Genomic DNA, 16,743 nt, shown 5'->3' with positions numbered 1-16,743 from the left:
GCACCGTCACCATTAACCTAGGAACAAGCGCGCCATTCTACGCGCTGCCTTGGCAAAAACTTGCTATCCTGTTTTCACGCGCATGAAACAGAGCTACACTACGCCGCGCAACTACCCAGCGTCTTCTGTTTCAGATGACTAAAAAACTCATGCGGGACTAAGATAAGCCTTCTGGAGTACGAATAGAAGCACCGCTCAAAGACCGCCCGTGCCGCTCCTTCTCTTGGAGATATGCCCAAATAACGCATACAAACCCTCGTTTCGCACGCAAGCTCTTCTCTTCCGAAACCTGGCGTTCCTCGTGGTCAAGAAATAACCAGGGCACAAGGACACTCTCTGGAAAGCCAACACCGTCCACCCGCAACTTATTCAAAAAGCGCTCGCGCCTACGATGGATGAAAAGAAATCCAGGGACAAGAAGCGGAAACGGCTAATACGGGGCCATAGATACACGCCGCAGTCGCGCAGTTAGCGGACGAAGATCATCACAGCGAAATCTAGTGGACTCTGTCACTCCTGTGAACGTGTAAATGACCCAAGTGGTAGAGGTGCAGGCCAGTTTCTGCACACCAGTACTCCCCGACACCAGGCTTTCGTCGCTCAACGCACCAGTTGCATCTTCTTGTAAAGAGACATACATTTCTCGCCTTGAACACCCAGAGGAGACAGGACGAGAACATTCGACAGGCCTCCTGATATCAGCCGAGCCAGAAACTTCTTTAGACGTCTCTCGTGCGCATGGAAACTAGTCTCGAAGTTGCCGCTTCCTTTCTAGCGCACTGCACCCTAAACGTCAAGGGACACGTTGTCATTACATGAAACCCTGTTTTCACCATCCCATCTCCCTACCTGCACCTCCGCTTCACGGCCTGGTGGTGTTGCAGCCACAAACAGTCACTTTCTCCCGTGTTACTATTTTGATTCTAGTCTTCTGCCACTTCTTCCCGAGTTTCTGCCCTTTTTTCCTTCTCTGCTCTACGCCTGGACTGCGTTTGTTGAACGCCGATTGCGGCTGTCTCTATACATCTACTGCTGCGCTGCCATACCCGGGCCTTTTCTCTCAACTTTGTACTCTCTCTTCTTCATTCACCGTCTCTTCCGCTTTCGTCTTCTTCCTCTTCTCTATAGCTTTCCTCACCAACAGCTGCCGTCGCATTTTCCTCTTTTTCCTCCGCCAAGATCGCGTACCCTCCTTGTAAACCCCCTCAACTGGGTCACAGTGAATCTGTCCGATACAGGCAGGTAGCAATCCCTCTTCAGCGCCTCCCCAGCGCGAGCCTACAGACCCGGGGTTGGGACCGCTCTCAAGCGTCTCCACTATCTTTCGTATCTGAGCAGAGGCGACCGGATCGGACCCCATCCCACATGCATTGCTCTGCCGTTCAGTTGAGGAGCTTTGACCTGGGGATGCCGTACCAGCTACCAGAAGGGGAGGAGACGACCGAGGCACGTAGAATGGAAACAGACCGCGATCGTTGACCGTAGTGCCATCCCCGTGCCCTTTCGCCTCTCGATCTGCACGTACTATGCAGCTTACTGAAGCGAGGAATTCCGCCACTGAACGAGAAAAAACAGGTTGGTCACAAGTTCCTTTCTCCGGACTACAACCGCCGGGAAGCATCTGAGGGCCGCTGGGAAGGAAGCGTGTCTGGTCTTGTCTCAGTGTCAAAAAAGCAGACACCTGCGCTCTCTCAGCTGTCCGAGGGACAGCTGGAGGGTAAGGCGTGGGTACCGGCGGTGAAAACCTGTTGGATAACGGAGAAAAATCCGAGTCGCCTGAAAGGGCCGCCGCGACGGACAAATCTGTGGATGGCTTCCCGCTTACTCGACAAATCACAGCGAACGCAGACACGCGGGGGACTCCAAGCACGTCACTTAGAGCTAGGCTGAAAAGACAGAAAAAACATGTGTGACAAGACTCACTTCGTCACCTTGTGCACATGGATGTATGTTCTACCGAGAGATCCGTGCACATGCCTCACGTGGCCGGGTTACACCCGAATGCGTTACAGCCTAAAGGAGTCTAGCTTTCATTGTCTGAGCCCCAGCCAACATCAACACTCCATAATGCGTTCGTGGCCTCACCTACCTTTCTTGACGGAAAGCGACGCAAGGAATTCCCAAAAGAGCGGCCATTAGTGGCAAATGCTGCACCAGCCTCGCACCTGCTCCACCGTTAGAAACAATCGCAACAGCTTTCACAACAGCGTGTCCTTCCTTGCTCGCGTTTTCAACCCTATCTGTGTCATCGCTTGCAGACAACTTCTCTTTTTCTTGGATTTTCTTCTGCGAAACAGAACCGGCTACTTCTACGGCACTGGTGTCTCCGTTCTGTAGAACACCACTGGGCCCCTTGACTGCATCCTCGATATTGCTTGTTCCGTCCACTCCTCCAGAGTTCTTTTTCATAGACAACGAGATCTCCGTGGCTGTACCCCCGGCTTCTTTTCCCTCTGCCATGCAAGCCTTGCCTCCGTCACTATCAACGAGCGCCGGCTTTTCCTCGCGTTCACTTGGGAGCGCGGCAAACACTTGCTCGCAAGGAGTGATAGGGTGATCCCGCGCTTCCGGTCCGAAATGTCCGTCCAAAACTACAGCCGTAAGAGGTCGACAAGTTTGTTCCGCGATAGGCTGCCAGGTAGGCGAACCAGCAGCGGCGCAGGAGGACTGTGACGAGAAAAGAACAGAAGACGTAGAAGAAGCTGAAGGCGGAGAAGAGATAACCGGAGAAGAGGAAGAAGTGCAAGAAGAGACAGCGCGACAAGACGGCGACCCGCAAGAGGAAGAACACAGAGAACGGCTTTGCTCATTAGAAGAGAGGGAAGAGGAGGTGCAAGAAGGGTCCGCGTGACGCGGAGCTGTTGAGCCAGCAGAAAAAGCGGAGATTGCTGAGGAGACAGACGGTCGCATCTCTAAATGCTCTGTGTTCTTTCTCTCGCAGAAAGAGCCATGTGACGTAACTGTGGTCGGGAGGCTGGAAGAGCCTTCCACTGTATCCCCATCTGTTCCTGCTGAATCTGTTCGTTCTTGAGCCCGCAGTCTCCCAGCCGACAGCAGAAACCGCTGATGCTCGCCAAGCGCCTTAGTGACGTCGTTCACGCCCAGCGCAAAGACGCGTTTCAGAGAAGTACTCGGTCCTAGTAAGCACCGTTGTCGCATTTCGACGACACACCTGACACACCACACAAACACCAGCAGAACCAGTCTTCCGGCTGACATAGAGCATGTAACCGCTCGTCGCGCCTCGCTACAGACAGGACGTCTTTCCCCGGTGTGCAGACACTGGGTGGCACGCTTCTCCAGGGCCAGCAGGGGTGTAGTGAGATCTCCCCCGTGTTACAGAACCCCTAGTTTGCCGTGCTGATGGAGTTGTTGATGCGGTCGTAAGGAGTGGATGCCAAGACAGCACGGACGAATACATAGCGACGCACATGTTGCTAACGTGTATATGTAGATGCATATAGCGCTATGCTTGAACTCTGGGAACACAGCAGGACCAGAGCATGAAAACAACCTCAACAGTCTCGTCATGACTTGCCGGTATGTCCTACCTACGGAAGGCACTCCGCCAGGATCAACGTGGAAAGACCAAATTGAATTATCGGGTCGAGAGAATCATCGAACACGTAACGCATACAGCGCAAACTAAAGACGGGTACCCTAGTAAGAATACGGATGCTCCATCGCCACCGCGCTACCAATAGGATTTTCCTATCCTCGCTTCTTCCGCCATGGACCCCGCGTGTGGCGGCTCCGCGTAAGTCTCTCTCTCTATGGGCTCCTGTCACGTATGCTTGCGTACGCAAGTCTAGAAGAATGGAGAGGCCCAGGCGAGTGCGCTGAGGTGCAGGACGTTAGATGGTGAAAAAGTGGACACACGTATCTATGATCCTCTTCCATTCGTCTCAGTCCGGCGGACAGTCCCCGTAGACCCCTAGGCTGGCGGTCCCGTCCACTGCTGAACGGCACCCACTACTAGACACGCGAAGGGAAGATGCTTGAAGTGTCGATACTCCACTGACTTACTCCCGAAGTTGAGAAAGAAGACGCGTCTCCTGCACAGGTGTTAGCAGCGTGCTATGTGAGAAAGAAAGAGAGAGAAGACAACGAGAAGCCCGAATCACAAAGCAGACCCGCAAGTGATCGCAAGTGAAAAACAGAAACCATGTCATTCGAACCGCCGACGAGGGCTGAAGAAAACAGAGATGACGAATGTCGCGAATGAGACGAACGCTGAGGGGCTCCACTACGGATGTGAGCAAAAAAAAAGATGTCCAAGGAAGCCTTTGTATAGGTGGTTTACCACTCGTGTGGGGTAGGTGTCTTGTCTCTGACAGGCCTACAACTCGAGTGCAGGGCGGAGAGGGCAACGCCATTCCATCCTGTTTCTATGGAGGGCTAGGAGAAAACGAAAGAAATGAAAAGTTCTTTCCTTTTTCTCCTATTCTAGGATATTCACGGGCGGGGCGTCGCTGATACTCTCTCTCGCTGGGTCTGCGGGGACCGGAAGTAACTTTAGGGTTTCCATAGAATGCCGATACACTCAGCTCGTCATTCACTACTTCTCCCGCCAACATTTACGTCTGGGCATGTATAAAAAGAGACACCGATAGAATTGCCGTCTTCCCCAGGTATAGCCTTCCGGTGTCTCGGCAGTAACTTTCTCCTCAGACCTCTTGATAGTTTAGGAACTCTTCCCTTGTCTCGGGCCGCGCTAGTGAAAAAAGGTGATCATTCCCGTCCTCTCGAAAGATACAGTTTCCTTTCTACTGTATTTCCAACTCTGACACCCGTCAACTGTCCCCTGTACCAACACGCAGAGAGGAGAGAGTATCTCCATCCGTGTATATGAATATGCACGCAGGGGAACCGCTGTATCCTCCAGGAGAGTGGCCCAGAACAGCACGTCTCTGCTTCATCTGCTTGAAGTGATCCACTTACACCCGGACAACTTCTCCTACACCTCTCCTTGTCAACACAGAGACACGGGAGCCGGGTGTAGAGACCTATAGATACAGGTGCTGGTTATGTTGAGCCCCTGAGTCTTTGCGCACACGTACTGGGGCTACTCTTTGGTGCACCACCGTCCACAAACTGCTACATGATGGCGTGGGCGAGATGAGGCATAAAGCTAGATATTCGGTCACACGCGTAAGGAGGGGGGGGGGGACGCTGTCGAGAGACTCTTCCGTACCAGAGAGAGTGGTGCTGGTACGGGGACTGAACTGCGAGCTTCACACGTCGAGTTTTGCGTCTCTGCGCCTCTGTCGTGCCAATGATCTCCATCGGTTGTCCTTGTCGTTTTCTTTGCTGTGTAGGTGCTTGTTGAGAGTCATGAGGAGACTGTTTCTCTTTCTTCTTCCATGTCGAAGAGACCTGGTCTCGCAAGGGAGAAGCACATACCTCCATCGTGGCGACTAGACAAGGCATGACCAGGCAGGGTTCTTACTTGGATGATCTGAGTGGACTGAAAGATAGCGAAGCTAATCGCATATCCGCACGTATTCACGTCCATGCATGTTCACAGAGAACACTCTACCGTTCAGATGACACCACGCACATCCTGCGCGGACGACATTCTCACACTAGTGAGGATCAAAGGAAAACTCAGATCTTCCTGATTCAAGGAAACGCAAAGAAGGGGACTTCTTCTTGATGAGACGGAAGTGAAGCGACAGCTGTATCCTGCAAGACACGGGGGCAACGAAAAACGAATGTGAAGGACGTAGAAGACGCGGGGAAAGATCACTCGAACACCTAGTAGATGCTATTCAACGGAGGAGGAGGGCCTCAAATCGTCGCGGGCTTGCGAAACAAGTAGAAGGACGACGAATGAAAGACAAACGGGAAGAAATGACTGTAAGCGAAGAGTTAGCTCCGTGCAACTGTCAGGAACTTTGTCCATCAGGACGGATCTAACTGCAGCAAGAAGAATTTTCATACAGCAGACTTCAGCTCGTCCTCCCCCACACAATCCGAGAACAGAGAAGTTCCGGGACAAGCAGCATGGTGTTGCTTTGTAGAGAAAAAGAATTAGTGAAGGTGACCTGTAAAGCCGACACCGAAGAACCGCGAATGAGCCTCGGGGCAGACGAAAGGTGGCATCGATTCCTCGTGGGAGACGCTGTGAGAGAAGCAGAATCGTTTGTTTTACTTAGCATGCAGGGTTGAAAGAAGAGACATCTGCATGCTCCGGTGAGGGGATCGTGTGATTCGGCGCGCCAGCTTCAAACTTCTCGAGAAGATACAAGATTCCTCCTTTCAGGTCTAAGGATTTTCGCCAGGAACTGAGGTCCTGTCTCTTCTCTTGGTCCTAGCGGTGTCTTCTTTTCTCTTGCTTTTCCGGAGTTGCCTACCCGGGACAATCGATGCCGTGCCGCAAGGGGGCATCGCTAGCTTTGCTCAATCTTTCCACCTTAATCACGATCAAGTCGGTGTGTAGCTTTTCGGAAGTCTTAGAAGGGAAATGCATTATTAGGAAAGGCGGGAGACGGCCCGCAGCGAAGAACGGTACAGCCTGTGTGCGCGGCCCTCCCGTCTTTTCCAGTGTTTCTCCTTCCATACTTCGGTCACTCATCTTCCTTCCCTGGCTCGCTTGTTAGCAAAGCCCCTTGTCTGCCTGGTCACCTCTTTTCCAAGTTCTGGTTGCCAGCGTTGCTCAGCCTGCTACTTCTGACCCATCCGTGGGTTACTGACTTCTCGAAGAGATAAGCATCAGCTGTTGGACACTCGAGAACTCTGTGAACCTGTTCACATCCGTCCCATCGTTAGCATCAGCGAACCTGTATCGTTCTCCCACACTTTTCTATACCCGTCTGTCTAGGGATATGCTGACGACATGGTGTTCTCGGGGACACGTGGTGGAGGTAGCAGTAAGCGGAGGGAGCGCAAGGGATCACGTCTGCGTCGGCAAGAAACCGACACGGAAGCGGAAGATGAAACAGGTATCTTGTTCATGGGAGATGAGGACGACGGATATGAGGAACCCGCATTCTCTTCTTCTCAAACCCCTCCCTCTATTGCAGCCCCTGTCGACGAAGATGCTGCAGATCGAGACAGGAAATCTGGAACTGCCGAGGTAATGCACGATGGCGCTTCTTCAGACACTGAAGAAGATGAAGGAGTGTTCCCCTTGCGTTCTGAAACAACACAGCCAGTTTCTTCGTCTTCTTCCTCTTCTGACTCTGGAGACGATTATGAAGAAGTGGAAGAACGGGGTGAGGCTTCTGCAGAAGCCGAAGACTCTGATGAAGGGGATGACCCCGTTGTCCGGGAAATAGATGTCTACCTCAGACGGCTAGACGTGTCTGGCTCGGCGTCAGTCTACGTCCTCCAGTACCCTCTTCGGCCACTCTATCGACCCTATGGCGACCAAGGGCAGCTTCTCGAGGTACCGTAGTCTTGCTTGGTGTTGAATATAACACAGCTACACCCTTCTGTGCCTTGCGTGTAAATATACTTATATATGTTATTCCCGCATGTTTACGCCTTTCTGTGGCTTGCGTGCAAATATACTTATATATCGTATTCCCTCACATGTACGTATACGACTATATTCATATACGCTCTTTCCGCATATAGATATACATATATATGTATATATGTATATCTATGAATCCAATCATATATGTTGGTTCGGCATATATATATATTTATTTATTCCACAGTGACTGACAAAGGGACCGCCCTTATCGCAGGACACCTGCGCGGTGAAATAACTTTGAGTTAGATTCAATCTAGGGGGGGAGCTGTCTTGTGGAACTGCTACGCCCTAGCGTGTGTGTAACTCTTTCTTTTTCAGCTCCACATTTTGCGCGCCCAATCTATTGTAAGCACGTGTCACACCGTAGTGTGATGGTATGTCTTCAGGTGAGTGCTCTGATCTGTCTTGCAACCCGCACAACGGATGGCACAGCGCCAGGTCACCCCCACTGTTTCGATCGCCTTCAAGGATTCTCCCAGTTGCCACTCTCCACCCTTGTTCGCTTTCCTCCGTGGGATATTTTTCTCAGGTCGCTTATCGTGAAAAGCAGCGGACTCTTCACTTCACCTACGGCCTCAATACGCGGGGAGACAATTTCGATCCGAATCATCCAATGAACCTGGAAGCTGGAAAGAATGCTTCTTCTTCTTTCCCGGGCGCAGGTGGCACGTCCTCATCATTCAGTAGTCCCTCCACGAGGCACAATCTCTCTGGAGAACAAGAGGGAGAGAGGGACGCCATGCCGAGGCATGTCTTGAAGAGTCAGAGAGCCGCAGCGGGAGATTGCAGTTACGCAGTCGGAATCTTGAAGCAAGATAAACTTTTTATCACTCCCGTAGATCATGTTCTTCAATTTCGTCCTGATTTTTCTCAGGTGGATCGGCTTGCTCAGTCACAGCAGGCCTCCAGAGCCGCCCCACATGCGAGCGGTCTTAAAGCTGCTTCTGGGTCAGGCCTTCCGGCTGCCGGTGTAGGCGGAGGCACCGACTCCGGTGCTGAGAGTAAAGGCTCAGGAAGGGGAGAGACGGAGGATGAAAGAAGCGATGAAAAGACTAGAGGAGCGGGGTCTGGAGTTAGTAAGGGTGGAGACGAAGCAGGAAAAGGGAAGCTCGGAGGTCTTGTAGGAGGAAACGGGCCTGGTATTTCAGCGGGAGGGGGGACCATGTCGGCTGGACAAGGAAGAAGTAGGATGTCTCATAGCAAACAGAGAGACGTGGAAGAGTCAGAAGAATGGTTACCGGTTGAGGTATGTGTGAAGCATGCCTCCATATTTATGCACAATGTATGCCGTCTCCCAGTCTCTCCTCTCTCCGTGCAGGCCTCCTTAGTTCGCTTCGGACTGATGTACGTTGCGACTGTGAGTGCACATTTGAGGCTCCTAAATCCCAAGTAGAAATCATGCGGATTCATCCCTTCTGCGATAGCGAGGCCCTTGACTATGCCAACATACATTTAGCCAAAGTCGCCTTTTTACGTAGTCCTCGGGCATCTCTCCATTCATCCCTTCTGCGATAGCGAGGCCCTTGACTATGCCAACATACATTTAGCCAAAGTCGCCTTTTTACGTAGTCCTCGGGCATCTCTCCGTTCAAGTGGTGGTGCACTTGTAGCAACCGATTTCATCCATGGCGCATCTCGGTACGCTCTTCTTCGTATCCTTGCTCTATGAACGGCTGCAACTTCTAAGCATACATGGGTTCCCCTGTGGGCCGGCTTTGTAGGGCTTCCAAGGAGGGCTGTGAGTAGACGACTAACGACTTTTCAGCTGACCGTGGCGGTCTGGCGATGGATAGACGGCACGGGATCATCTCTCTGTGTTTTCAGACCTTCTACGATGCCGAGACTCCAGAGGCGTTCGACATTATCCGCACGTTATGCAGTACCCTGGGCGCGCCCGACGAGGAATTAGAGACGAGCAAGAAGAACGAGCCAGGTTAGAGACGTCGGTGCAGGCGTACAAGAACTCTTGAGTAAATAGGCTACTGCTGCGCGTTTTCCCCCCGCCTATCCGTTTAGCGGCCAACCGTAGTCCCACCTCTCTAAGCAGTAACGAGCAGACACGAGAGAAACAATTGTCGGGGACAGCTGTACATACTTCATCCCTCAGCACTTTGTAGCCGGCTTCGTCATCGTAGCTTGGGTACCGTTCTAGATGCCAGGATGGAAGGACAACAAAACAAGCACGAAGTCTATGTGTCTGTGTCCGGGGACTTCTTTCAGTGAGGAGCGTGTCCTACGTAGGTCTCCATTGAGTAAATTTGATCCGACAGTTCATAGCTTCTCAACGCCGTGGATGTGCCGGTGACTTGTTCACTTGGGTCGTTTTCTGCAGAAGACCTGCTGGCGGACCTCTCTGAGTCGAAGGACACAGAAGACGCTGAACCCGCCGTGGCGAAGTTGCCACCCAAGCCGGTGGCTGAGGACATTTTATTTGTTGCAGATACTCAGCGTTACTTGAGGCGTCTATGTGGGAACGGATCCGCCAGCGGAGGGAGTGAAAGTGGTGGGGGAGTATTTGGACTTCAGAGTGCTGCTGCCGCGACACATCAGGCTGCCGGGCCTCTGGGATACGGAGCGCTCGCGAAGCTGTCTGCGGACCAACAAGTGAGTCTATTTTGCCTTGAAGATTCTTGTTGTGGCGTTAGGATGTACAGGTACTTTTGTAGGGTCTAGAACAGTGTTCAGTACCAGCCGATGTATGCGATGATTCACTCCAGTGTGATGTAGGCTGGAGTACGCAGCTTTTTTTTTTTTTTTTGGTTCTTTGGTACTCCTCATATATGCAGACTGGCTTTCAGGATGTGTTTCTGCGTACGTACCGAAGTGCGCAGTGCTCCGAGACTGGCCAGCCGTGTTGATCTTCGGTGTGGTATGCATCCGCCGGAGATGCGACCCTGGTTGTTTTTCTCCTTCCAACTAAGCGAAGCCCTGGTGTGCACATGACTGTCGAGCTGCAGGACTGTACTGTGTTTACTCCGTCCCTCCTTGTTTCTCCAACTGTGCTTCCGCTCTTGTTCTTTCTTCCCAACTCTCCTCAGGTATTCACTATTCTTCGTCATCGTCATGTGGAATCTTTCGCAACCATTCGAAGACTGCTGACGGTAGCCATGACGGAGACGGAGCTGCTCCGTGTACTTCTGCAGTACGGCATCCTGGTTCTCGGGAACTGGGCAATCAAGTCCCTGTATGTCTACGATGATATGTACGACATAAGCTGTCGAGACCTTCTCTTGGCTCTTCTTATTCGCAACGGCGGAGGAGCCCTCGCAGGCGGCGGGACAGGAGGCCAGGCTGGTGGAATAGGAGGAGCTGGCGCTGCGTCAACTGCTGCGGGTGGCCTACCGAAGGAAGCGTTCCGAAGTGCCACAAGACTGCCGATGGACAAAGTAAATCAAATGATGCAAGAGGTAAGAGCTCTGAGTGTGAAGAGAACCAATGTGGTATCGGTCTCCTAGAGGTCGTAGACCAGCGCTGGCGAGAGCGCGCGTCTGCAGCTTCGTCTCCGACGGCATTCGAGTGTCGGCGTAGCGATCGGTGCGTCGAACTAGGCGTCCGGACTTGCGGATAAAACAAGGGAAGATTATTATGAGGAATAGTTGGACTGGGTCTTCATCTCAGGGTGCTGTTCCGGGGTGTGTTCAAAAACGGCAATCTAACCGGACCTAGATAACTGTTCTCCGCCGCCATTTGGGCCTCTTATCTTTATTATCAATCGGTCGGACGTCGTTCACGACACTCGGGTGCCTCTCGTCGACATGATCTTCTTTTTGCTGTTCAACCCTTTTCATGCGTGTACCTGTGGGAGTAGTTCCGCTCTGCTTGGAAAAGCCGCTCCACGAGCAGTCGGTCCTTCGGCGTGGACGTTCGACGCGCATACAGCGAGTGTCTGCGCCCCTCTGGTGAACTGGTAGACGGCAGAGGCTCGTTGGCATCACCAGGGACACGTGCGCTGTCTAGACCTGCCCTACCAAGAGGTGTACAAATAGAGCAGAGACGCGACATAGCTTGTCACTAAAACAAACTGCGGAGTGTACATGCACAACTCCCGTGTCGTTGTCTGGCTTTTGTTGTTCTCTGTTGTCGGCTTCGGTGCAATGTTGTCCAGGTTGCTGTCTGTTCCTGTTCGGCGTGGCATCTAAAGCTACCCCCGGACACTGCCTTCGCTGCAGCGCATCCATCTATCCAGAAGCACTTCGATCAATGGTGGAGGCAGCGGCTCCAGCAAGTGGTGAAGGAGATTCACCAGAGGCGAGATGCAGCCTTCAACGCGAGTGGGTTTACAGCATGAGGGGCGCAAAGGCTACTGAGCGACAAAGCCGTGTTTTTATCCAGGGATACTTTTATTTCCCCATCGGAAAGCACAGCAGAGTGTAAATGCCGGGTTCCCTTCTGACGGGGAGCTGTTCGTGCAGTGTGGACGACGATGGCTTGGTGTGTTAGAGCGGCAGCACTTCCATTCGATCAGCGGCTGCAGCTGTGTTCTACCGGCTCCTAACTCTCTTTTTGAGACGCTATCATGCCCCACTTCAGAGCCACGAAGGTTTGTTTCCTTTGTTCCAGGGGTCACGCCTGCCCCCCGCGCCGCTAGAGGGCTGTACAGGAATAGACGCAGGAACGAGGGAGCGATCTCTGTGTAAACACCCGACGCATTACTTGGACCAAACTTCTAATGCAGCACGCAGAAAATTTCAGGATGCACGCCCTAAGCAAGCGGTTTAAACAAAGCAAATGGGAGATGGCAGAGAGATCGAGTTCGCTCTTGGAGTGCCGTTGGGACATCGGAAAAGGCTACGGATGAGGGCTTCATCCTTGACCTGCACCTGTCCTGTTACGGGGGTTTTCTTACTTGGCTGCTCAGTTTTTCCGTTGTACAGAATGTGCGGCCTACGGTGGTGGTAGTAGGCAGGCGGTATCCAGGGCAAACGTAAAGGCGTTTAAATCAAGGGATGGCCAGCATGTTTGTCATTCTCCTCTGTCCAGTGGGTTCCTGCTCTTGTCCATTCAGATTATGGCAATAACCAACAGAAGGCAGCAGGGTCTGCGGGCGGAACGTCCTCAGAGAATGGGTCTGCCGGAGGTGGTGCACCTGTCTCTCCCGCTCTGCTGCAGCTGGCTGGGCGTGTTTGCGCGTCCGCCCTATCCTCTCAAGGTGCTATGACTCTCTCCGAGCTGAGGTCGATGATCGACAAGAAGAACGGGGACTTCGCGTCTATCAGCGACAGGGACCTTGAGCGTGTTCTGCAGACAGTAGCTATCCAAGTTGGGTAGGGACCAGGTCGCCTTCAAGCCTCATTGGAGGAAATGACCTCAGGATGAGCGTGATCATTTCATGGCAAATGAAGTTCTCGTGCAGCTCGTGCAGGTGGCCGTTTACCGTTATTGCACTCCACGCATGCAAGTGAAGAGAAGGGTAGTGACGTCAGCTGGCTCAGACAGATTTGTATGCTCTCGCCATTGGAATGGCAAGGGTGGGGTAGGTGTCAGCCCTGGTCGGTTTGACTCACCTCTGTTTATGACATTGTGTGAGCAGGAGCAAATGCTCCGATCTCTTTGAGCATGCGTTCAGAATAAGTGTTCTCTTATCCTGAATTCTGTCCATAAGTCGACCGCTTCATTTTGCCGGAGGCACTGCATAAATGACGACCGTATCCTCTGCCCGGAGAGAGCATGTATGGTCAGGTAGTTGCGTACGTATAGTTTTGTCCTTTGTGACGTTACGCGCTGTGTGGTATGCTTCCTAGCGGTGTCCTTGCATGAGAACACCGCGCGCAGGTAACGCGGAGGCAACTTAGACACCACTGTACAGGGAGGACGCCGGCAGTTAACCCCTCACTGCAGTGCAGACTCCGCATGCATACACGGAGTAGTGCCCTAGCTTGTGCCCGCTGTCTGATGTATGTACTTCGCCGAAAGGACGCCTCGTTGTTGCTTCTAGCTGTCTCCCAGAGGGCCTGTCCATTCAGTGTGCACCGGCGGGAAAACTAGATTCCTCCGCTGAATGGCTATGTGGATGTGTCGTACTTCTCTCGGTACTGCCGTTTCCGTTCAGGACGGTGTGGTTATCTCCCAAAGTCGGAAATGCTCAGATAGACGTGTTCCGGGATGCTCTGATAACAATGTTCCGTAAGCAGACTCAACCACAGTCCAAGGCGCAAATCATTCAGGTGAGCACCACTTATGTGTTGTACACTGGTACAGAGATCATCATGTTCACTCATCTATGACAGTACAATCAATGGCCGCGCCTCGCAGTGTGTACCTGAGCAGTTTGCATACCGGGGGTGTCACGGGGAGTATAGCGGGGAAGATCAGGCTTCCGTGTAAGCACCGCAGGCAGTCTTGGTTTCCAGAGAAGCCTTAGGTCCGGTGAAGCCTGAGGCATTTGCCGTGTAGTGCGTTTGCTCGATCCCACAGTTGCGTCGGCGCACCTGGCCGGAGCTGCTGAACTCGCCGTCTCAGGGGCTGTTCCTCAACCCCAGTGCCGTCTCTTTTGCCTGGTGATGCTGTGACAAGAGTCCAAACAAAAAAGCGAGGAAGTTTATTTGTAGTGTAGAGAAAGCGGTGGCACTCCAGAGATGTAGAGCGGTCGCAGCAATCGACAATGCAGTTGGGTATGTTTATTGGGCCCACTGCCCACTCAGTTGCCTCTGTCGATCTCTCTGGTGCCATCCGCGTCTATGGAAAAGTGAGCAGCAGCGTAGCGAGACCATGACGAGCAGTTCAGTCGGGGGTCGTTTCAGAAGAGCTGTCCTTGGCGCGCGTGTCGGGGTTGGGAGTCTCTGATCGGGCCGTCCTTCAGTAGGTGGCCGTCGTCACATCTAGTGCGGGCTGTCACGACAGCGTTTTCTCTCACGGGTCTGGTACTGCGTCTGTTCTGACGCTTCTCAACACCTTTGTCGTAGAATTTCTGACTGATATCATTCAGAGTAGTAGAAAGCCGCATCCGGTGCGTGCTTTCAGAACTGTGGGGCCGCTCCAAGGGAAGTCCGAACTAAGGTAGTCACCGCTGATTGTCTACACGAGGACTGGCAACTCTGGGAGTCTGTGTATGCGGAGACAGGGATCTGTCTCATCTGGAGGTTGAGGCCCGGAAGTACTTGTCTAGTAGTTCACGGTCGTTACTCGTGCTCGTGTCTCCTGTTTGTATGAATGCTATTGGAGCAGTGTCAATGTCTCCTGGTGTGACTGTCATTTTGTTGCCGTTGTGTTCTTTTTCTTTCTCCTGCTCTTTTAGGAGCTAGGTCAAACTCTGAAACGACGGGTGGATCTGCCAGACTTCACTTTGAGGAAGTTGCTTAGGTGAGAAGCTGTTGCCTGCGTGCAGCTTGCGTTATGTCAGCGACAAGCACTTAACTTAACTGCGCGGTGCGTTCTCTTCCCCTGGTGTTTGCGCGCCCAACATGTAAACATTTAGAATAAACACCTAAGACGGTCGTGGCTCTATATCATTTGTCTTCACACAAGCACACAACCGCGCTACACTCGCATACCCATTCGCTGCGCATCGGACTTTCGTCTCCCGAGCTGGCGCACTTTAGACAGCGACAGAGCTGTCCTTGAAGATGGTGGTCTCAGAATCAACAGACTGTTTGCTTATGCCGGACGTGGTTGTCCTTGCTAACCCGAGAGTCTAGTGCAAATGCGCAGAGGGGTTGTTGCTTGTCGGCGGGCTGATGGTTTGTTCTTTCGCGCAGAGAGCTGGCTGTAAACGAAGGTGGTCTCTGGTCGTTCAAGGGTCGAGTGGCAGAGCCTGAGGAGGAAATTAGCGACGTGCCTGAAACGTTCAGCTAGAAGATGCACGGGCATTGTGTGCTGCTCTGTTTCAAGAACTGGATCTTCAATTACAGTCGATCTGAACTAGTCCGGCGGGTTGGAAATTTCAGGACAGTGCCGCCTGGCCGGCTGGATCTTGGTCACTCTGCCAGTCGGGGCAGCCTCGGCTGTGTCCGACATCACGTTGAAAGGCCTTTCAAGCGCACACATTACATTTGGATGACACCAGAGAAGACACACAAGCACCGTCATGACGTGGGGTAACACTCCACTCAACGAACGTTGTTGTCTTAGTATAGCCTTGCGAGGCGCGGGGAGCGGGGCGTGTATGCGTCCCCGCCACGACGCTGTCTGTTGCAAAGACTAGAATTCCCTCTAAGGAAGGACACTGCTTGGGCTACGCTGACGGCCTTTCTGATGAAGGGGGGCCTCCACAACCCCAGGGAGCTCTTCAGGTCACAGGCTCGTGCCAGAACACCGCCGTCCCAGAGAGACGTTGGGGTCGGAACAGGAAACGAGACACCGGAGTCTATTCACGACTTCAATGGAACAGGATCTTACGTTGCCGCGGTCCGAGGAATTGGACTCTGAATTTGTAGGCTTTTTGCTGCTCTTTGGGTTCGTCTTCATACTTCCGTCGAGACTCTTATCAAATGCACAGTCGCAGAGCGTGACTGCCCCCGCGCGCAGTGCTGCGCTTTCGTCAACCCGTACGAAGGCATGTGCACTAGTGTTGCCGCGAGAGTGCCCTCTTGTGTGGTATCTCCGACAAAACGGCTACACGTCTTTTATTAGTTCTCCCTCCTGGCTGTACAAGCTTGCAGGACACAGAGATAAACTTCACACGTCCTCCGGCTGCCAGAGCAGCCGGTACACACGAGGTCAAATTTCCAGTCACCTAGAACTGCCGGTCTGCTGATACGGCTATACCCGTGTTCTTGCGTAAAAGTGGGGGAAGCGCGTTTGCGAAGCTATCCATCAGTCTCTAGGGGTAGGTGTCCGTTACCCGAGACGCGAGAAGTATTGTGATGGCCGTGACGTGTCTTCTCCGGAATCGCTGCCACCCGCGAACTCTTTTATCGATTTCCGTTGTACGGGGGCTAGTGTGGTCACGGGTGCTGCCCCGCAGCCAGCGGAGCAAGAACACTGAATATATAGCTGTGTGCCGGGAGAAGAACCGCTAGAGGCAGTGTCTGTCGCGTCCGTAGCAGCACTTGTCACAGTGGCAAGAAGACAGAACTGTGGGTCGCTCACGCCGCTAACCTCTCCTGGATGGCGTTTGAAGGCGGTAGCGTATGTGCGATATAAGATTCGTCAGACGGTTGTCCGTACTCACTGTCACAGTCTGGCGTTGCACGCCTCAGCCCCGCCACTGCTTGGCAACAGACTGAGGCCGGCTCAGTCCATAGGGTGCACCTTTGATGCACAGCACACTAATACAGGGATCAAGCAAAAGCGACGTGGCCACAGCTTGCTCATAGCTGTGA

General features: G+C 52.8%; 2 protein-coding genes across 2 annotated transcripts; one reads left to right on the top strand and one right to left on the bottom strand.

Annotated features, from left to right (window-relative positions):
- CSUI_003279 (uncharacterized protein) lies at positions 1-6,060 on the bottom strand. Its single transcript, XM_068063477.1, has 4 exons — positions 5,195-6,060; positions 4,027-4,077; positions 2,090-3,172; positions 1-1,886 (listed from the first exon to the last, which is right to left on the bottom strand). Exons 1-4 carry the CDS (start codon positions 5,428-5,430, stop codon positions 1,061-1,063), a joined length of 2,196 nt encoding a protein of 731 aa, XP_067924550.1. The 5' UTR covers positions 5,431-6,060; the 3' UTR covers positions 1-1,060.
- A 179-nt stretch (positions 6,061-6,239) lies between these two features.
- CSUI_003278 (dna-directed rna polymerase iii) lies at positions 6,240-15,823 on the top strand. Its single transcript, XM_068063476.1, has 10 exons — positions 6,240-7,390; positions 8,013-8,729; positions 9,308-9,416; positions 9,816-10,087; positions 10,522-10,890; positions 11,589-11,754; positions 12,489-12,747; positions 13,533-13,647; positions 14,718-14,782; positions 15,178-15,823. The coding sequence occupies exons 1-10, from the start codon at positions 6,839-6,841 to the stop codon at positions 15,272-15,274; spliced, it is 2,721 nt and encodes a 906-aa protein (XP_067924549.1). The 5' UTR covers positions 6,240-6,838; the 3' UTR covers positions 15,275-15,823.
- The last annotated feature ends 920 nt before the right edge of the window (positions 15,824-16,743 follow it).

The sequence above is a fragment of the Cystoisospora suis genome (assembly GCF_002600585.1).
Source record: "Cystoisospora suis strain Wien I chromosome Unknown contig_1433, whole genome shotgun sequence".
NCBI classification, from domain to species: domain Eukaryota; phylum Apicomplexa; class Conoidasida; order Eucoccidiorida; family Sarcocystidae; genus Cystoisospora; species Cystoisospora suis.
This window is presented reverse-complemented; position numbering and strand designations above follow the sequence as displayed.